The following is a 22,246-nucleotide window of genomic DNA, read 5'->3' on the forward strand; positions in this document are numbered from 1 at the left end:
GAACACCTTCATGTACAGACTTTATGGAGAGATTAGTCACACAGTTCTTTGTGACCTGGTTCTGTGAACATGACCCAAAGATTGTACCATCCTCTTCACAGATCAACTTAGGAAATGTTTAATCATCATACTCATAATATATTTATATACTGCCCAACTGGCAAATGCCCTTGGGGCAGTTCACAATAACGAGAAAACTGGCAGCAGCAAGATGCTTTCAGAGTAAGTGTTTATAAAAACCATGCCTGGTATTGTAGCTATGGCTGGAGATAGGGCTCTATGTATCTTCTAGAAACCTGTTTTCTGTTGAAACTTTATGGTCTCAGCTACTTGGTGAATGGGGTCATGCTAGATAGTGTCTTATGTCTCTAGTCATTCTACCTTTCCCCCTGGGTTGCAGGAACTGCATTTCCTAGTGTCAGTGCAACCACACATTCCCATGTTCTTCACCATTTTGGTACCCCTTGGGGAAGGTTGGGCAGTATGACTGCTTTTGGTTGATAGCATTTGCACTACTGTTTCAGCCCTACCAAAGTAGAGTGAAGGACAAAGGTAGCCCTGCAGCTAACTACCCAGTTCTCCCACTTCTTAACTTGTGTTCTTTACATTCTGTTAATCTCCATTGCTTGGTAAAGCCCACACAAATCAACATAGAGGCAGACCCCATCTCTGTCACAGGTGTAGAGTTGTATGCAATGTTAATCCTGCTTACAGTAGACCCATTGAAAGGAATGGGACTTTAGTCATATAGCGTTGGATGCAACTCCTAGTTCTCAAAACAGATGTCTGGAGTCTGTAGGAATATTTTTTTAACTTATAAAATTTCTACAACAAAAGGGTGGGGGGAAACAAATGTGTCTATATGGATTTGAATATATTAATTTCGATGCATACTTATGAAGTGTGTGGGTATACATATCATATATGTATATATAAAGGAAAATACATGTATAGTTACTACAAACTATACATAAACTTGCAACAAAAGCAGACCAAATATGTATCCTCATATACGCCACCTGTTCAAATATTGAAAATGTTGTAAGGTCTTCATTGCATTATAGAGGTGAGTGTTCATCCTTCCAATGTTGTAATATCAGTCTTTTTTATATCAATTTTTATTTTAAATTTCAACAAAACAAAATTAAAAAAAAACAAGTGTAACTACATGCTTTAAAGGCCTCAGTTTCAATTATTAAAGCCTGGGGGGGGGGGGGAATAGATTACATATAAACTTCACTAAAAGCAGACCATCTATCCAAATATAACTCCATTCGCGAGTGGCACCTACTGTATATACCACTCTTTCAAATGTTGCTAGTGTTGTTAAGTCTTCATTGCATTATAGACAGTGAGCTTTTATCCTTCCAGTATTGTAGTATCAACCTTTTAGCCGTCAAGAGGGCACAAAAAAATCAATTTATGCTGACCATGTGTTACATTCCAAGAAGCAGGTAAATAATTTAGGAGAACATGTACATCAATAAATATTAAAAGAGATTTCCAATACAAAGTTTATCTGTATGACAACTTCCACCCAGAAGGAGGCAACTATTGGGCATTTCCAAAACGTGAATAAAAGAAGCATTAACCGTATTACACCTCCAACAGTTAGCCAAGTTAGACAAACCTTTATTAAAGTGATGTTGTAGCATCCAATAGTTTTTGCTGAGCAAGACATAACCAGAAGTCCATAGACTGATACAGATGCCAGAAATTGATTAGGCAAATGGAACATTGCAGTGCCCTGTTCCATTTCTGCTGAAGACCCTGTTTATCATATTTACAGTCAGGGCCAGAAATATTGGAACAAGAATAACTGTTTTGGCAGTTGGCCTCTGTACACCACCACATTGAAGTTGAAAGGAAACACGCCCAGATGGGAGCGAAGCCAGCACTTCCAGCTGTAATTCAAGGGGTTTGACAAAAGTGGGGCACTAGCCATTCAGGAAGGACAGCCAGTGGCATGCACACAACCCCATCGTTGGGGGCTCATAAGTAATGGAACAAACCAACATCATTTCAAACTTAAGGATCGCCTTTAATACCTGGATGAAAATCCTTTGTAGTCAATGACTGCCTGAACTCTGGAACCCATGGACATGACCAAATGCTGAGTTTCCTCCCTCAAGGTGCTTTGCCAGGCCTTTGCTGCAGCTGCCTTCAGCTGCTGCTTGTTTGTGGGTCTTTCTGCCTTCAGTCTTGTCTTCAGTAAGGGAAAAGCATGCTCTATTGGGTTGAGATCAGGTGACTGACTTGGCCATTGAAGGACATCCCACTTCTTTGCCTTGAGAAACTCTTGGGTAGCTTTTGCTGTATGTCTTGGGTCATTATCCATCTGCAATATGAAGCGGCGTCCTATCAGTTTGGCAGCATTCGGCTGAATCTGAGCAGAATGTATAGCCCTATACACTTCAGAAAGGAAACACACCCAGAATCTGTAAAGATTCTGCTTCCAGATTATAGGTTGGATCCAGACTTACAGTCAGGGCCAGAAATATTGGAACAAGGATAACTGTTTTGGCAGTTGGCCTCTGTACACCACCACATTGAAGTTGAAAGGAAACACACCCAGATGGACCCACAAACAAGCTGCAGCTGCAGTAAAGGCCTGGCAAAGCATCTCGAGGGAGGAAACTGCATTTGGTCATGTCCATGGGTTCCAGACTTCAGGCAGTCATTGACTGCAAAGGATTTTCATCCAGGTATTAAAGGCGACCCTTAAGTTTGAAATGCTGTTCGTTTGTTCCATTACTTATGAGGCACCAACAATGGGGGTGTGTTTATGCCACTGGCTGTCCTTCCTGAATGGTTAGTGCCCCACTTTTGTCAACCCCTTTGCATTACAGCTGAAAGTCCTGACTTCGCTCCCATCTGGGTGTGTTTCCTTTCAACTTCAATGTGGTGGTGTCAAAACAGTTATCCTTGTTCCAATATTTCTGGCCCTGACTGTAGGAATGCTTAGAGTAGACCCATTGAAATCAATGGGACTTAAGTTAGTCATGACTCATTTGAGCCCCATTGATTTCAATGGGTATATTCTAAACATTATTCAGTCTGGATCCAACCCTGTACTGGTACCAGTCAAGCTCCAGCATTGGCTACTGAAACTTATTGCCTTTACTGATAATAAAATAAATCAGTCTTTCCCCTCAGCCAGGGATGGGGAACGTGTCATTCTCCAGACATTGCTGGACTGCTAGGACTGATGAGAGTTGTGGTCCACCAACATCTGGAGGGCCATGGATTCCCCACCCCAGCTCTAAACAATATGCTTGCACATGCTTATAATACAACTTATAATGGTTTTATATAACTCTTAGTGTATGGTTTCCTTATTCATGGGAATTGTCATTTGGTGATGATGTGGTGAGATCCTCAGCTCCCAGTCACAGAACCATAGTTCTTGTGATCCCAAGACAGTTATTAAGCCACTGGAGACATGCCCCAAGAGCACAAACTTCTGTTCCCATCCAATGGATGGGACCATAGCCTGCTCCAGAGAAAAGATGGTTCACTGCCTTAAAAACCAAAAAGCAAAAAACCTAATAATGGAAGGAATCTTCCAGCACTCGAAAAGGGCAGTACACAGGGTTTGATGAGCTGAAACAAAAGCCACCCCCTCCAAATAACAACAAAAGAGATTACAGGTGTGAAGGCCCGGGAAAAAAATAGAAAAATTCAGGGAAACCCCAGTTTTTTTTCCCAAGGACCATTTTTGTGTTTTTTCTCCAAAAAATTGGAAAAATTGAACAGCTTTGAATTATGAAATATTTTCTTTTAGAATTTAAGACAAGGTGTTTATATATTGTTACCAAGCCGTTACTTCCCCTCCAAATGATTTCTAAAAACTATGTAATAAGAAGACTTTTATAGAAAAACTAGAGATGTAAAATGTCTGGAAATAATGAAGCCATGGGGGGAAATGATTTTTTAATCCTTTCTGTAAGATTCTCAGCATAGTTATTTCTTCCATTTCCTATTAAAATTATTGATCCAATGTATCTTTACTGATGAACATTTTGGGATGCTCCAAGTCATGCTGAGTTTCCCATCTTGTGAATAGAGTCACTATATCATATATCCTGGATTTTAGGAAAGCTGATTTTAATAAACTCAGAACAATGATCAGGAAGGTCCCATGGCAAGCGATGCTAACAAGAAAAGGAGTCCAAGATGGGTGGGAGCTTTTAAAAAAGGAAATTCTCAAGGCACAATCACAAACAATTCCAACAAGAAGAAAAGGTGGAAGACAACAGAAGAAGCCAATGTGGCATCACAAAAAGCTTAGGGATGACCTGAAAACAAAAAAGGACACATATAGGAAGTGGAAAGAAGGCCAAGTAACAAAGGAAGAGTACAGGCAGGTAGCACAGAATTGCAGGGATGGCATCAGGAAGGCTAAAGCTGAGAAGCTGAGGTTAGCGAGGGATGCAAAAAACAACAAAAAGGCTTTCTTCAGCTACGTGCATAGTAAAAGGCAGAGGAAATAAATGGTTCAGCTAAGGATGGCAAAACGATAACAGATGACAAAGAAAAGGCAGAGGTGCTCAATTCCTACTTTGGCTCAGTCTTCTCCCAAAAGAGGGTCTATGACCCCGCTGGCAAAGGCGAAGTACAGGCTGAAGGGGCAGAATTGCAGCTTGAGATCGATAGGCATATGGTCAAGGAACACCTAATTACTTTGAATGAGTTCAAATCTGCAAGGCCAGATGAACTGCATCCTAGAGTAATAAAGGAACTGGCAGAAGAACTCTCAGAACCGCTGTCTATTATCTTTGAGAAATCATGGAGGACAGGGGAAGTGCCAGATGACTGGAGGAGGGCTAACGTTGTCCCTCTCTTCAAAAAGGGTCAAAAGGAGGAACCTGGGAACTACAGACCAGTCAGTCTGACATCAATCCCTGGGAAAATTCTGGAGCAGATCATAAAGCAATCCATCTGGAAGCACCTTGACAACAATGCCATGATTACTCGAAGCCAACATGGATTTGTCAAAAACAAGTCCTGCTAGACAAATCTGATCTCATTTTTTGATCAAGTAACCTCCCTTGTAGACCATGGGAATGCTGTAAACATCATATACCTCGACTTCAGCAAAGCTTTCGACAAAGTGCCCCATGATATCCTGATGAGCAAACTAGCTCGAAGTGGGCTAGATGAAACAACGATCCGGTGGATCCACAGTTGGCTACAGAATCGGACTCAAAGAGTGCTTATCAATGGGACCTTCTCAAACTGGGGAGAGGTAACAAGTGGGGTACCGCAGGGCTCAGTCCTGCGCCCAGTGCCCTTCAACATTTGTATTAATGACTTGGAGGAGGAGGTGCAGGGAATGCTGATCAAATTTGCAGATGACACAAAATTGGGTAGGATAGCTAATACTTTGGAAGACAGAAACAAAATTCAAAGTGACCTGGATAGACTGGAGTGCTGGGCAGAAAACAACAAAATGACATTTCATAGGGATAAATGCCAAGTTCTGCACCTAGGAAAAAGAAACCAAATGCACAGTTACAAGATGTGGGATACGTGGCTCAAAAACACTACAAGCGAGAAAGATCTTGGAATTGTTGTCAATCACAAGCTGAATATGAGCCAACCATGTGATGTGGCTACAAAAAAGGCCAATGCTCTTTTGGGCTGCATTAATAGAAGCATAGCTTCCGAATCCCGGGAAGTACTAGTTCCCCTCTACTCAGCACTGGTTAGGCCTCATCTGGAGTACTGTGTCCAGTTCTGGGCACCACACTTGAAGAAGGATGCAGACAAACTGGAGAGGGTTCAGAGGAGGGCAACAAAGATGATCAGAGGACTGGAAACAAAGCCCTATGAAGAGAGACTGAAAGAACTGGGCATGTTTAGCTTGAGAAGAGAAGACTGAGGGGAGATATGATAGCACTCTTCAAGTACTTGAAAGGTTGTCACAGAGAAGAAGGCCAGGATCTCTTCTTGATCATCCCAGAGTGCAGGACACGGAATAATGGGCTCAAGTTACAGGAAGCCAGATTCCGGCTGAACATCAGGAAAAACGTCCTGACTGTTAGAGCAATACGACAATGGAACCAGTTACCTAGGGAGGTGGTGGGCTCTCCCTCACTGGAGGCGTTCAAGACGAGGCTGGACAGCCATTTGTCAGGGATGCTTTGACTTGGATTCCTGCATTGAGCAGGGGGTTGGACTCAATGGCCTTGTAGGCCCCTTCCAACCCTACTATTCTATGATTCTATGATAATATGGAAGCAAATACACATTCTTGATAGTCTGGGTTTTATTCTATGGAGTCCTGTGTTTCTGGACTTGTCTTCCTCTGCCTCCAGTTCTTCCTGCTTCTTCACGCTTCTAGGATGATTCAGATATTTCAGGGACTACTTGCTGAAATCCCCTCTGGTCAGACATAAACTAGGAACCTTAAATATGTTATGGATACCTTGGTTTGCTCATAAAATTAATCATGTTTAGTATATAAATTTTTTAAAATATATTTTATTCAGACAATAATTACAGATTTACTAATTGAGTCCACTTTTTAAAAGCTTTCAAATACAGCAATAATTTTATGAGCAAACCAAGTTATACATAGTGTAACATTAGGAACAACAAGGCTGCTTTACGTTCCTAAAGTGGCCCTCATCAGTCTGGTGCCCTACAGATGTTTTGGACTACAATGCCCAGCATTCCTGACCAGTGGCTATTCTGCCTGAGGCTGATAGGAGGACACCAGGTTGGGGAAGGCTGTCCTAAAGGAACAAAGTGACTTTAGATCTGTAAAGCGTGCTAAAAAAAAAAAGTATTTCCTATTTTTAAATTTCCCCCAAAATTTCCATTTTCCCCTGAAACCTGCCCCCTCCCCCACCCATGCCTTCAAAATTTCCGGAAGTTTTAGATCTCTAGAAAGGATACATGCAATAGTGGCCTATTGCTGCAGAGTGTCAGGGTGGAAACTGAGCCCAGAGAGCCCCAGAGCAGTTCTGATTCTGAGGAGGAACAACAATCCGTGGGAGAGGGACCAGCTCATCCCTCACAGGCTCAGCACCTGGCAGAGATTCCTCCTGCCGGCATTATCATGACCCTGGTAGTGAGGGAGTGTGGGAGGGGGGCTTCTTAGATGCTTGACGCAAAGAGTGACGAGCGATGGAGGACACAGAAAGGAGGCGTAGCGCCCATTTGGCGCGCAAGCTATGGCCGCCTCCCATGGACCCAAGGGAAAGAGGGAGGATCTCTCCCTAGCCCATAAGTTCAGGGTCTTCAAGTGATTCTCCTTCAAACGGGGATCAACTGCCTACTTGGAGCATAGGCCACTCTGCTGTTCCTTGCTTAGTCGCTGGTGATTAGCATCTGAAAGAGTCATTAAGTTGTAAAAGGATTAAAGCTTTGAAAAGAAAGCAGAGGTGTGAAAAACAGCTCAGAGCCCAGGGTTTCTTTCCTGCCCGCACCTTCTCCAGAATCTCTGCAGACCTTGAAAGTGTGAGAGGCTGGGCTGCTTTGCAGAGGGGGAGATGTCCCCCTCTCAGCAACGCAATGGCCGGTTCAGACGATCAGTGGGGAAAAGAAGCCTTGCTGTAGGGGTTATGAGGTGGTTTGGAAGCCACCCCCGCTGCTGCATGCGTCGCAGGGTTTAGACATGGCAAACTGCGGTGAGCGTAATGAGAGAAATGGCAGGTGCATGAGCGGCATGCAGGGGGCGGCGGGGGGTGGGTGGGAAGAAGCTCCCGTGGAACCCAGTCAATTCCTCACTCGTGTCTAATCTCAATCGCCAGTCAGGGAGCACTTGCACTCTTGCTGTGAGAAAGCCTTGGTTCTCCATCGCCGCCCCTTTCCCCAGCAGTAAGCATTAGCAGCCCCAAACTTATTTTTAAATATTTGTAATACTTCTGCAATTCTTTTTCACTGGAAATGCAGTGAGGTTTTGTTTTTAAAACTGAAATGCCATAGTTGAATCCTATAGTTGAACAGCTACTTTTCATGTTGGGGACATTATGCCTTGATGCTCCATCCTCCACACCCACCCTCCAGCAGTCACCACTAGCAACCCCAAACATGTTCTTAAATGTTTATAGTACTTCTGCAAATCTATTTCACTGGAATTCCAATCAGGTAACAACTATTTAAAAAAAAAATCTCTGAAAGGGTATAGTTGAATCCTATAGCTAAACAGCCACTTTTTGTCTCGGACATGGGGAGAGTTAACAAGCTTAGGAAGCAATTAATTAATGGGCTATTTTAGATCAATCAAATGTATTTATATGCATTTTTTTTTAACAAGGATTAAGGAAGGTAAAAGACAAAACACTTTAGGGGAAACCACTTGTTTTGCAGGACACAAAATGGCTCTGCAACCAGAAATTCATGGCCAGCAGTAGAGAAGGTGGACATGTCATCCACCTTTCCAGCAACAAACACAAGAGGGTTACAGGAGGGTGACTCTGTAATGTGGACTTCTGCTAAATGACCATGAATTGGGCATAGCCATTCTGTGGTAAAAGCCTCATCTAAGATCATCCCTGGTGCGCGGGTTATCCATGGATAGCCCATTTTCCTGCCTTCATCATTCTAAGGATGTGCTTACAACAGCCTTCCCCAACCTGGTATCCTCCAGACGTTTTGGTCTACAAATCCCAGCACTCCTGACCATTGGCCATGCCAGCTGGGGCTGATGGGATGTGACATTCAAAACATCTGGAGGGTACCAGATGTTGAGGAAGGTTGGCCTGCAACGACATCCAGTGAGACAGCTCTGACATGCCAGGAAGCGAGAGGGGGAACTGCAATGGTGGCATGGAGATGACTCAATGCTAGCTCTCCACCTATGAATAGTGATTGCACCAGTGACTGTGCCCCACTGCAGTGCAGCTCCTGGTGCAAGCTGCAAGCTGCACATATGAGCTGCTAATATGTGAGCATCCTAATTTGCCCTACTAAAGACAGAGCCTAAGCCTAGCTAGCACATACTAGAGTATAGATCAGAGGTACAGCTTAGCAGAATGAGAATATTCAGCTGCTAGAGAGGAGGTCTCCAAGATGTGTTCAGAAATATACACCAGACAGAGAGCATGACCAGGTTATTTCAGAAACCAGTGCAGAACTGACCATATGTGTTACTCCTAAATCCACCCCACTGAGCCACAGCCCCTCCCCCCTGCTTTCGGAGACCCTTACGTGGTTTTGTGCTGCTTCTGGAAAGACTGCTGCAAACAACTTTGGTACAAGCTGCTTTCCCTGTAGGTAAAAATGGGTGACAGCTCATGAATCAGCCACAACTATTTCAGTTGCCTCTTCCACCACACTAAAGAAAGAAAAAGAGAGAGAGAGAGAGAGAGAGAGAGAGAGATTTGATAAGAGGCATCTTAGGGTGCCAGAGAAAGCATAAGGAGGGTAGTTACAGGCATCTTTAAAAGTTGGCACAATGAAAAGGCTATCTTTTTAACACCTAGGCTAGGCACCATCTTCTATTTATTTTTTATTTTATTTATTTAAAATTATTTTTACGCCACCTTTAAGGGTGCTACTATCTCAAGGCAGCATACAAGATAAAAACCATACAAAGTGGATACAAAGCCATACAAAAATCAGTAAGTACATATTAACTAGGTCCATAAAAACAGGGAATGTTTCCATAGCCACATCTCTCTTTCTAGGTCTATAGAACAGCCTCTTCAGTCTTAATTCAAAGATGGCTACTCAGACCTTGCAGGACTGAGTGTTCTGATATCCCGGTTCTACGGGGAGCACAGTTTTCCACAGCACACTGGTCGGGAAGTTCTTTTAGTTCCTTTTACATGCCTACCCAATAAAACATAGGGCCAAATATCCCAGACTCTCCTCTGTCTATCATGCTACTATTTCCTGTCCCCCTCACCAAAGATCGGTCCAACACATAGGCCTGGAATCACATGCTTACAGACCAAGTGGCAGGAGCTCCATCACCCGCAGGGCTAGGCTTCTGGGACTGAGCAGGTCTTGGGCCTTTCCGTCTCTGTCCATCTGAAATGGGACAGGTGTGAGAATACAGCTGGGAACGGGATGAAAACTGGGAAATGGCCATGGCCAGGGTGAATGCACAAAGGTGAATGCGGTCATATGGGAGAGAATGGAAATACCATTGCCATGGGCCACAGATCAAATGGGTACTTGGGATGCTGACCCCATGGATCATAACCATGAGTTTCCCACAAGGAAGTGTTTTATGGAAGAGCACTGAGCTCATGGTGTCTATGCCCTTGGCTACCTATACAGGGCATACTCACCTGGACAAAGCTGATGGTTTGGAGACACTGAGCACTATTTTGAGGAGAGCTGGGGTCTTGCAAGCCAAACTCTATTGCCTGAGGACAGATGAGAGAAACTTTTAAAATGTGATGACCGGGGTTTATACACTAGTGGCTGCTTGCAGTGGCTGCTCTCACATTACCCATTTTCACTGGAATTCTTATCCTTCATTCACTCACTCATTACAAAGCATCTTGACGATGCCACTGTCAACCCAGTGTTTTCTGAGACAGTTGATCTGATTTGTGGCAATGTTTCAACCTGCAATAGAATTTAAGCCTCTTATCCTTCATTCACTCACTCATTACAAAGCATCTTGACGATGCCACTGTCAACCCATTGCAACCCAGTGTTTTCTGAGACAGTTGATCTGATTTGTGGCAATGTTTCAACCTGCAATGGAATTTAAGCCTTTCACGTGTGGACTTGCAACACAGCATTGATGCACCTGGCACTGCGTGTGGTCTGAGAGGTTAGAGTGATGTGCTCTGTGATGCCTTTCCTGGTCACCCGTGGCTTGGGGAAAATAGTGAGGAACCTATCATTTGGGCACTGCAGGAATTCTCCCCCCCCTGGCTCTGCCACCTCATCCAGCAAGTGCTTCTGCACATCTTGTGCCATTGAACTAGGCCACCCCAGAAGACAAACTGATGACTCCATTCAAACCATGAAGTGTAGGGTGCTGCTGCTGAATCAAGAACCCATATGGGACAGCTGGGAGAGGCTAACTCCACCAGGCACACCAGCCCAGGCCCTGGTGATACAAGCTACATCTACTTGCTCATCTAGGATTAGATCATAGATGACAGCTGTCTTCCACTCACCAACTTGGCTTTCAGCAACAACCCAAGAAGCTGACACACAGGGTTCCCTCAGCTGAGAGTGGGACTGGAAGGGGGAATCGTTCAAAGATGTCTGAGCCCCCTTCTCCTATGGATTTTTAAACACACCTGCCAAACCAACAGTTAAATGACCTCTAGCATACCTCAGATTTAATCAGCAACTAAGCTTTTATTGCCTAACCATAGAGGGAATGGATGGAATCTAAGGTCCCTGGTTGAAAAGAGCAGACCCCCTCAGAAGGCAGCTGCAGTGATTCTGTAGTGACCACACCTTCCTCATTTCTCCCTCACCTTCTGGACGAAGCTTTGAATTTCTGCCTGAGGTCCACAGGGATGGGTGTCATACACCAGCAAGGATACATTGTAGCCAAGAGGCAGGATGGCTAGCAGAGGCTGCAGCTGTTACAGGGATAGCTTGTCCTGGGGGAGGACAAAAAATGATACCTGTGTTTGAGTCAGGTCTAGTGTCAGCATCCGGCATGATCAGGCAAACGCCTGTGCCCCGGAGGGCCCCCTGTAGCTGATGCAGCCTCATCTTCAAAGAAACAACCACAGCCACACAGAACACTTTTTTAAAAAATCACCGAGTGCTGTAAAGCCTACAGTGTGAACTGAATCAGAACTTTTATTTTTACACATTTAAAATGTTGGGAATTTGAGTGAAGATGTCCTTCCTCAAATTAATCTTGGAACTAGTCTGAATATTGCAATACATAGCAAATTACACTGGAAACGCTGACATATTTGTCTTTCTCAGGAGGAAGAAAAGCTTAAAATAGGGCACAGTGTTCCTCCCCAGGACCACCTGATGGTTGAGCTTTTGAAAATATTCTCCCACCCACTCTGATGATATGCACCCAACATGATCGCTTGTGGCCTTTTGGTTGTAGTTCTTTAAAGACTTGCGGGGCACATGATGGGGGCCTATAAAATTATGCATGAAGTGGAGAAAGTGGACAGAGGCGTTTTTCTTGCCCTCTCATAAGACTAGAACTTGTGGTCATCCAATGAAACTGATTGGCAGGAGATTCAGGACAGACTAAAGGGAGCACTTCTTCACACAGTGCATAATTATTTTGTAGGGTTTCCTGCCAAAAGATGTGGTGATGGTTATTAGTTCATGGCTTTAAACTAATTGGTTTAAGAGGATTACTTACACAAGTTCATGGGGGAAAAGTTCTATAACGGCCACCAGTCACCATGGCTGTAGAGTGTTTTCATGTTCAAATGCAGCATGCCACCGCATACCAGTTGCTGGGGAGCGGGCTATTGCTTGTAAGCTTCCAGGAGGCATGTGGTGGGCCGCTGCGGGAAGTGGGATTCTGGACTGGGTGGACTGTTGGTCCAATCCAGCAGGTCTCTTCCTCACCTGAATTTCCTTATGGCAATTCAAAAGATTCTGGGCTGAACACTTGGGGGAGTTTCCAGAAGCGGTTTACTCCAAGCCGGCTGCGTGTAGAGGTTGTTAGGGATACATGACATCGTGGCCACCCAGCAGCCACCCCAGAGCTTATTGGGGGAAAATCGGATTTCCAGAGACTGCTGAAAGTCTGATTCTTTTCCTTAAGTTGGGTTCTCCCTGGCATAGTTCCTGTGTGCCCCAACCCCCACATTTAGCTCAGGTATGCTAGCCCTGCCCAGGGGCGTGCCTTTCACCCTAAGACCAGTGAAGGGGTGTTTCTTCCCATTGTGCTGAATGAGGCTTGCCCTCTAAATGCCCACAGAAATAACAGAGAAGCCCCTCAACTGACAGGGCACATTTTAAAGCCCAATTCCTTAAGTGTGATTAAGCGCAATCTTGAGGCTCCGATTCATTGCCTTAGGAAGTAAGTACTTCAGAGCTTCCTTATAGAGATCCTGTGCATTAAAATGGGGGCTGGTTTCTGTCTTTGTGTTTACTGCTCTCTTTCCCACAACAAACCTATTATTGTCTCCTCAGAAGTAACTCCAATTGTGGTCAGTGAGGTCCTGCTGGTTAAAATGGGGGCTGGTTTCTGTCTCTGTGTTCTCCTCCCCGCTTTCCCAGCACAAGCATATGTGTGTCTACTCAGAAGTAACTCCCACTGTGCTCAATGAGTCTTGCTCCTGAAATACAGGTGCATCTGGACTTTCAGGGGAAAGGAGAAAGGGGATAGGGGGGCCTCTCTTATTGGTTCAGCAGCCCCTGCCAGTCAGATGACATTCACTCCAACCCCCACCAGGAAATATGTTCTGTGAAGTGATTTTTACTGGTCCAGGGAATCTGCTCGTGGAACCCTGTTCACAGCAAAGCCGATTCCTTTAAAAAAAATCTAGTACTCCGCAATTAGCTTCTCCTTCTGTTGTGATGGAAATACGGCCTTGGTTTCTCCTGGCTGCCACCCAGGCCAGATTCCTGCTCAGTTCACTTTCTCCTGGTCAGCACTTTGTCCATACTTATACTATATCTGATCCACATTTACTAGAGCTGACTGGTTGGTGTATTCAATAGAAATGCTTAAACAGATGCACAGTAGCATTGTTGCTGTTGTTTTAAAAAGGAGTATTTCCCATAGTTCACTCTCCTTACTGGGCTGGCTGGCTGAGCTGAATTTGTATTGTGCAACAGAGGTCTCCAAGGCCCCTGCGAATGTTGAGGCCCAAGGCAGATGCCTAATCCACCTATTCATAAATCTTTTCCTAGTACCAGGGCTGTACAAGCAGATTAGGTGCTGTTTGGAGAGGCCCAGTTCGAGAAGCACCACCATGCCAGAAGCAGCATGCATGTCCAGGCTCTTGCACTGCTTCTGCCAACGCTTGGCTCCCCCCATGCCCCCCCACCACACACCCTCAGCCCATCCTACACACGTACACACACAAATTGAGGAAGTGCCTAGAACCCTCTGTGACATTACAGGGCTTCCAGAACACACTCTCCTTTTGCATGGAGATGCCTTGACTTGCCTGACTTGTCCAGGGCAGCAAAAATCCTGGAGCGGCAAAGAGCAAATGCATTGCCTAGAATAGCAGCATCACTCTTGAACCTTTACAGACCTGGGACCCGCCTTTAGCCCAGACATGCATTTGGGGATCCACTCCTTAATGGTTTACCTTTTATACTGTGGCACCCAGGTTGTGGAATTGGCTTCCCAGAGAAGCTGACGTGGTGCCTTCATTGTGCTCTTTTCAGCGCCTCCTTATTTTCCCAGGCATTTCAGTCTTTCAGCTTCTGTTGTTTTAAATTTGTTACTGCATTTTCAATCTTTGTACCGCTGCTAGGTTTAATTTATTTATTTTTATTTTATACTGCAGTTTTAAGCTTTTATATTGTATTTTATCATGTTGTATTTTATTGTTTCAATATTTGTGAACTGCCCAGAGAGCTTGAGCTGTTGGGCGTACAGAAATGTAATAAATAAAATAAAGTAAAATTTATATTTGTATGGTGGTAGCGCTACTGTTGTGACCCACCTTAAGTCAGGCTATGACCCAGTAGCAGTTCCTGACTCACTAGTTGAAGCCCAGTGGTCTAGGCCAGAATGTTCTAGCCTAGGAGGTCTTGCCTTCTGCTGCAGAGGAATCCCTCCACCTTGCCAACCCCCCTTACGCCTTCTCTAGGCTACTGGCACAAAGACCTTATTGAAGGCGCTGAGTTGGCACCCAGACATGCAAGTTTCAGCAGAGAAACCAAGAGGCTTGAGTACTTCCAATTTTGCTATTTTGAAGGGAACGTTTTCAAGCAAATGGGGCAGTTCCTGTATGGAAAGAGTTACTGAGTCTGCCACAAACCACTTCTGAAAGAAAGGCCCTGAGAGGCCCAACCAGGTGTGCCAGCTGGGAAAGGGCCATCTGGCTGATGGAGCTGGGGTTGGGGGCAGACAGGGGCTGGCTTGGAAACAGGGGGCCTGCTAAGTGGGCCAGACTCAAGTTTAGTTGCTTCCATCCTCTGCAGTTTCTGATCTTGTTCCAGCCACGTGTAACTAGTCACAGGTAACAACAACTATTAGGCATGGAGGGGATGCTCCCCGATATCGAACAATCCAAGCCAGTCAGTTCAATGAGGCTGTATGAGAACTGCACATGAAAACAAGGACCTGCTCCAGGGGAATGGCATCACTGGGCAGCTGCTGAGGCCCTGGGAGGGCCCATCGCCCACCCCCAGCCCACCCCCACAGCATTAGTGCTTGCTGCTTGCCCCCTCTAGTTAGCAGTGGTATTGACCCGCTCCAGACCCTCCCCACTTGTGCTGTGCCATCCCACATGCGGTGGTCCACCCTAGCTATGGCTGTTAGCACTTCGCATATTGCCCAGTAATATATTGTAAGGACTGCATAGGACAACGTGCTGAGTTTTCTCTACCTGACCAGTATCCAAACTGAAGACTCCATCAATGGTGAAGCAGACTTCCTGGGAAGAGATAGCAATGCACACATCAGTGCTCAAACCTTCCAGGTCTCACATCCTCCTAGTAGCCTTCATGTTGCCCCTCATCTTTCTTCACTGGGGCTGTTCGCAAAACACGAACCTATGTCTGTGGTGCATGCAAGGCACATGTAGCCACCATTCTGAATATGCAACCTCTGCACAGGGTAGTCGTGTCGTGCAAACCCAGCGAGGGTGGGTTATGTGAGGGTTAATTGACCCTTTCATAAGTCACGCTTGCTTGGTTTGTAGCAGCCATATCGGGGGTCAGACTAAGTAGCCTCATGCAGTCTCATGCTTCATGTTCTTGCTGAGCTCTTTCTCCCTTGAATATATTGTTGTAAGCTGACGAGACACAGGAATTCCTTATCTTGTCAAAGGTCATACAATTGTATATCTTGTTCTCTGCTGTTCTCTTCTGTTCTCTCCTTATCATGGCTACCCTATAACCCAGTTCTTGTATTATAAACAATGGTGCTAAGAGAAGAAACGTTGAGGACTGCAACCCCACGCGGGAGGGGGAGGAGGAGCCGTTTCATATGTGTCACAATGTCTGTAAAACCAATGTGCTGATGTATTTCGGGGCTTCTGGCTCTTTGGAAATGATTCCAGCCTTAAGCCCGCGCGTTAAATAAAGAATCTCTTTTTCCTTCACTCTGTGGTCTCCCTGACTCTGGGTTCTGCAACATAAATGGTGCCGTGACTCGGATGTGGCAGGCTCTGAGACAGAGAGGTGGCAGTTGCCTGCTCTTGATCACCGCACCGGGAAGACGAGCTCGGCGCATGCCTCCCTTTCTTGGCGCCACCGACCTTTTTGTCGAGTGAATGGGAGAAAGCCTGCCCCGGGATCACCCAAACGGCAGCGAGCAGCAAGAGAACGTTGGGAAGCAGAGGAAGGAACTTGAGCCCTGCCTGTATCGCAGCTGCAACTGAGTTGAAACCCACATTGGAAGCCTTCAGGAGAAAGGCAAGTATATGGGAAAAAGAGGGCCCCACCTTTAGGGACAAAGGCCACTGGGCAGAAAAAAAGAGGGCCCTGCCTTATGAAGAAGGTCAGTGTTGGTGGTATACGTATACAAAAAGAACCTACTCCTTGCGGGTAGAAGGGGGGCCTGATCACACCCCCGAGTGGGCGCCAGTACCCAGCACGCCAGTACTCAGTAGGAAGCTAAGGAAGCTGGGGAAGCCGCTTTCCGCTCTGGTAAAAAGTGGGAAAAGTGGGTGGCAGGGACATATGGATGCAGTAGAGAGATTGATGATTGTGTGAGTGGCTACTGCGGTTTCCGATGCATACCGTTGACCGTCCGGGTGCCCAGGCCAGTAGCAAAGTGCGTGGTGTGTAAAATCCTCTTGTGTTGGCCAGTGAGACCCCTTACTCACTGACCAATTCCCATTCCCTAATTGTGTCTGTCTTCAATTTAGGAAGGAGGCTATGGGTGGTGGGGGAAGCGAACCTTGCACCCCCGTGGGATGTATGCTAGCAAATTTTAAGAAAGGTTTTAGTAGAGATTATGGGGACCCCCCCATGAATCCTCAACAGTTGCAGACTTTGTGTGAAATAGAGTGGCCGTCTTTTGATGTAGGATGGCCTACTAAAGGCTCTTTAGAGCCCAGCAAAATCAGCCGTGTATATGCCATTGTGGTTGGGAGACCTGGGCACCCCAACCAATTTCCCTACATAAACTTGTGAGATTCCATAGTCCGTGCTTCTCCTCCATGGCTAAAAAAATGCCTAGAATCCCAGGCAAAAGTTTTGGTGCTCAGAAAAGAAAAATTGGCCAAAAAGAAATTACAACCAGTGTTAGAAGCCTCGTGTAAAGATCTGGCAGAGCTAACGGCATTTCCACCTGCTTATGCCCTGCTTCCACCATGGGCCCATGTTACCGTAAGACCGCCCCATCGAGATCCAGATCCTGTGGCTCCTGAGCCCCTGCCATCCCCCCTACAGAGGCATTGCCCCTCACTTTGACTTAGAACTGTCGCCATCAGTTTCAAGCCCCACCGGCAGTAATTCGCCGATTTCAGCTACGGTCCTCAACTCCCAGATATTGTCTGCCGAGACTTTCATCTCTACGGGATCGGGAGGTTCCCCTCTTACACCTCAATCAGCATTAATAAAAGAAACTGAAAAATTGAAGTGTTGGGCAGAAGATTTAATAAAATCGGCAGTGACCCTTAAAAAGATGTGTTCTCACAAAAAAAGGGAGGCGAGCTCGTCTACTGCTCAAGACTTGCACCCCCTTGAGATGTATGTCAAACAAAGAAGGAAAAGGGTTTTTTTTTTTAAAAAAAAGATTCAGAATAGAGAGAGAAAACAGCAAAAAGCTCAAGGTCGAGCTGAGAAGAAAAAAAGAACAAGATCTGAGGCTGTTAATTAGAAAAATGTTGCAGGACAGTCTGGCTTTTAACAAAGCGTGGGAGCGTGAGAGTGTAAGGCCGAAGAAGTAGCTGTCAGCCTAGCGCGCCGAGGGGGGGGGGCAGGAAAATTGCCCACAACGTTCTGAGTTGTGCAACATCATCACCTTGCCTAATTGAGATGAAATCCCTAAGAAATGGAAACTGAAAATGAAGACCCAGAAGATGAAGGCAAAATAAAAAATAAAGGTGAAAAATCAGCCCCCAGAGCACAGGCTAGACCCCTCTTCGAGTGAAAAGTGTGCCATAAGACTGTCCCAAAGCAGAATGAAGTGGAGAGACCACGTTGAAGATCTCTGTCAAGGTAACCGTGTTTAGCTTTGAACTGTGTTAGAATTGCATAGAGCCTGTAGCTACTGACCATCGGCTATATGATTTCTGAAGAGCGTAACCTTTAAGCTTTTGCCGTGGGATTCCCTGAAATAAAGAAATCTCACTGATTTAAGTGTCCAGTGTTACACTGCCTAAGTGTGTGTGCTAAAGAGACTGAGAAACCAGACAGCATGTTCCTGGCCAAGCCAAAATCACGCTACTACCATGCTCCTGAAAGCTGCAATAAACTGTGTAAGCTGGGAGACCCAACCTGATTGAAAAAAAAAAAAAGATATTGGAGCAACTGTCTTAAAAAACAATGAGATCTGTGTAGCTGGCTGGCTGACGCTGTCAGTGATGTTACAACTTTAAATTAAGACTGTTTTCCTGTTTGAGACCCCAGCGAAGAAAGCTGACCCGAGTTATTTGTTGCCCGTGCCAAAGCAAAGATTTAGCTGCCCTGTACCTCATCATGTCCTGTTTTGAGCTTGGGATTTACAAATACAAACAAACTGAGAAGCTTGCTTTTGAAGTCCTGCAAATCACCCCACCGTCTTCCCGAAGATTAATGGCTGCCTGAAAAATGCAAGTATAAGGCGAAGCCCATCACCCCCCAGCGTCCTGAGTTTCGGCACTCAGTGTTTCAGTGCTTTCGTGTACCAGGTTAAAAGAGAAAAAAAAAGAGTAAGTTTTTAAAATGTCTGTGAGAACCTGACAAAAGTAGAATAAAATTTACAGAGGAGTTGCCCAAGTTAAAGCGTCACGGCTAGAGAGCTGTGCTGTGCCGCTCTGTTTAGACAGAGGCCTTGCTAAAAAGTTAAAGGCCCTTGTCTGTCAGAAGGGGTGTAGGGCCACACTTCCCCTTTTTAAACTGATGCAAAAGTGGAGAGCCTTTGCTAGAAACATCTCATCTTCATTGCCCAGAGCCTTCTCTGTTTGCCTCCATCATTGTCTGAGCTTTTTAGAGACACTCTGCACATGAACTAAAATTTTAAATTGTCAAAGACTTGCCATGGACAGTGCTATGAAGCTTTGGATAAACTTGAACTCTCATCGCTGTGGACCGTGTGTCTGTGTTTGTAGTCAGCTCAGTGTACAGCAGGCTGAGTTTGATCTATGACTTTTAGATTTCCTTCTGCCAGAACTCATGCAGCATACAGCTGCCGATGCAAAAATGGTGACCTAGAACTCTTTGCGTGTGTGGGTATGCCCGTCCCTTGATTTTAATGGGCCCTGAGCTTTCAGCCAGAAGAGCAGTATGATTGCTGGATCTGCTCCATCATGCCTTGCCATGCAAAAAGTGTTTTCTATTCATTGTGTTAAATTGCAGAAAAAGTTTGTTGTGTATATTTTATGATTTCTTAAATATCATAAAATACATGTGATATTTGCAGATTAGTGTTAGTTGCAACTCCAAATAATACTAAGTGTGGTTCCCAATAGATGACAAGGAGAGAAAGACAAAAGCAAGTAGAAAAGAGGGAATAGAGAAAGTAGCAGACAGATAGAGAAGGGAGAAAAGAAAAGAAAAAAGAAAAGGCAAGAGGCAAAGAAAAAAAAATTTGTAGAAAAGAAGCGTGGCCATAGTTGCCCCCAGGGTAAATTAAAAGCAGCTGATTGTGCCTGGAGCTTATTACCTGGGGTAAAGTAGCCACAATAATATAATAGTTCTTTAAAATGAAAACAATGTAACTAGAAAGAGAAGAAGAGCCTATCCCAAATGTGTGTCATTGGGACTAGTGTAAGGCAGAAAGGTTTAAGTAAGTTTAACTTGAAAAAGACAAATAAAGAGACAAGGCTGGTGCATGGAGCAGAAAGTTTTATATAAAAAGTTTGAAACATGATCTGCAATACAGGCAGATCAGCAAAGAAAAAGAAAGCAAAAGAAAGAGAAAAAAATTGTCTTCCCATACTAATGAATAAAAGTGTTATCAAGCACTTTGAGAAGCGAAGTTGTTTACAGGAAGCTGTGCCTGAGAACCAAACACTTCTAGCCTATGCTGAAAATGCTTGCTAGTGTTGTGCTGCCTCATGGGTAACATGTATGGTATAAAACCCATTTAGCCCAATAGCTCGTGGTTCAGAGAAGCTGTCTGATCCAACCATTAAGTACACCTGTGTGCTGTAAGTTACCCAATAAAGTCTCCTTGTAAGTAAACCCCCCCGCTAGAATCCCAAAACACAAGTGGGGCTAGAGCGCCTCACCCAGTATCAAACCCTGCTGTTAGAAGCCATGAAAGCAGGTATGAAAAAGTCAATTAATATGACCAAAGTGTCTAAAGTGCTGCAAGGTGCCACCAAAGCCCCAGAGCGTACTTAGAGCGTCTTTCAAATGCCTATCGCCAGTACACCCCCCTTGACCCAGAGGCCCAAGAAGACGTGGACAAAAAAAGAAAAGAAGAAGACCCGGCAGAGGCAAAAGATTCTTAAAAAAAGAACCAGTGTGCCCAGTGTGGACAAGATGGACATTAGTGGCATGAATGCCCAAATAAAATAAATCAAATACAAAAGAGAAAACCAAAGGGGCCAGAATGGGCGAAGAGGGAGACAGCTTGAGAGGGGCCGTGACATTGACTTCATAATTGACACTAGAGCGGCATCAAGAGCAAGCAAACGTTAGCCTTAAACAAGAAGTCCAAACACTGAGCAAAGTTCTTCAAGCTCAGCGTCGCTTTGTCTTAAAAAATAAGCCATTCCTATCACAGAAGTTCATCCTTTCCAACCAAGAGTTAAAGTATGAGTTAAAGTAGAGATGGCGGAGAATTTCTTCCCGAAACTTCGGGGGGCCGAGCGCCAACGTGTTCGGCCCCCCGAACAAGTTTTGGGGAGAAATTCTCCGCCCCCCCGCCCCCCCCGGTTTTCTCTACCTGACCAGTATCCAAACTGAAGACTCCATCAATGGTGAAGCAGACTTCCTGGGAAGAGATAGCAATGCACACATCAGTGCTCAAACCTTCCAGGTCTCACATCCTCCTAGTAGCCTTCATGTTGCCCCTCATCTTTCTTCACTGGGGCTGTTCGCAAAACACGAACCCATGTCTGTGGTGCATGCAAGGCACATGTAGCCACCATTCTGAATATGCAACCTCTGCACAGGGTAGTCGTGTCGTGCAAACCCAGCGAGGGTGGGTTATGTGAGGGTTAATTGACCCTTTCATAAGTCACGCTTGCTTGGTTTGTAGCAGCCATATCGGGGGTCAGACTAAGTAGCCTCATGCAGTCTCATGCTTCATGTTCTTGCTGAGCTCTTTCTCCCTTGAATATATTGTTGTAAGCTGACGAGACACAGGAATTCCTTATCTTGTCAAAGGACATACAATTGTATATCTTGTTCTCTGCTGTTCTCTTCTGTTCTCTCCTTATCATGGCTACCCTATAACCCAGTTCTTGTATTATAAACAATGGTGCTAAGAGAAGAAACGTTGAGGACTGCAACCCCACGTGGGAGGGGGAGGAGGAGCCGTTTCATATGTGTCACAATGCCTATAAAACCAATGTGCTGATGTATTTCGGGGCTTCTGGCTCTTTGGAAATGATTCCAGCCTTAAGCCCGCGCGTTAAATAAAGAATCTCTTTTTCCTTCACTCCGTGGTCTCTCTGACCCTGGGTTCTGCAACAGGTTTGCACAACACAAGCTGCAGATGCAGCCTGGCGCCTGCAGGTGCCAGTGCTCCTTGTTGGTGAAATAATCCCTGACCCTGACAAGCCGCAGTGTGTTGTCCAAACCTAGGTGGTGCCTGTCTTGTTCAGGGAACAACTTGTGAAGCTTCTTCCCCATTTTTGGGGGGTCACATTGAGGGCCAAACCAGACATTACTTTAATTTATATCTAGCATCTACATCTTTTGTCATTTTTACTCTAGAGTATGTGCAAGGGGCCCAATCCAGATCAAGACCCTAGCGAGGGAGGAGTGCTTTTAAGTACCAGACTGGGGGTCCTGCACGTACTCTAGAGTAAAATATTTTTAAAATGTTGCTGCTTGATATAGATTTAAAGTAGCTCTTTGCCAATTTTTTTTTATCTATGAG

The 22,246-nt window shown here is 45.1% G+C and overlaps 1 protein-coding gene across 3 annotated transcripts in view; it reads right to left on the reverse strand.

Annotated features, from left to right (window-relative positions):
- Positions 1-7,393: 7,393 nt before the first annotated feature.
- The window catches only part of LOC146347534 (uncharacterized), a 40,543-nt gene continuing 25,690 nt past the window's right edge, over positions 7,394-22,246 (reverse strand). Inside the window, exons 5-7 of one of the 3 annotated variants that reach the window (XM_084850894.1) lie at positions 10,248-10,325; positions 9,906-9,984; positions 7,394-9,286 (exon numbers count right to left, since the gene is read on the reverse strand). In XM_084850894.1, coding sequence (XP_084707020.1) covers positions 9,261-9,286; positions 9,906-9,984; positions 10,248-10,325 — 183 coding nt within the window. In that variant the 3' untranslated portion in view covers positions 7,394-9,260. Of the gene's footprint in view, positions 9,287-9,859; positions 9,985-10,247; positions 10,326-22,246 lie in introns of all 3 variants that reach the window. The other 2 variants (XM_084850893.1, XM_084850895.1) reach the window with 2 other exon arrangements.

This window comes from Heloderma suspectum, chromosome 4 (genome assembly GCF_057233095.1).
Source record: "Heloderma suspectum isolate Gila_16-S chromosome 4, 16-S_ref, whole genome shotgun sequence".
Lineage (NCBI taxonomy): Eukaryota > Metazoa > Chordata > Lepidosauria > Squamata > Helodermatidae > Heloderma > Heloderma suspectum.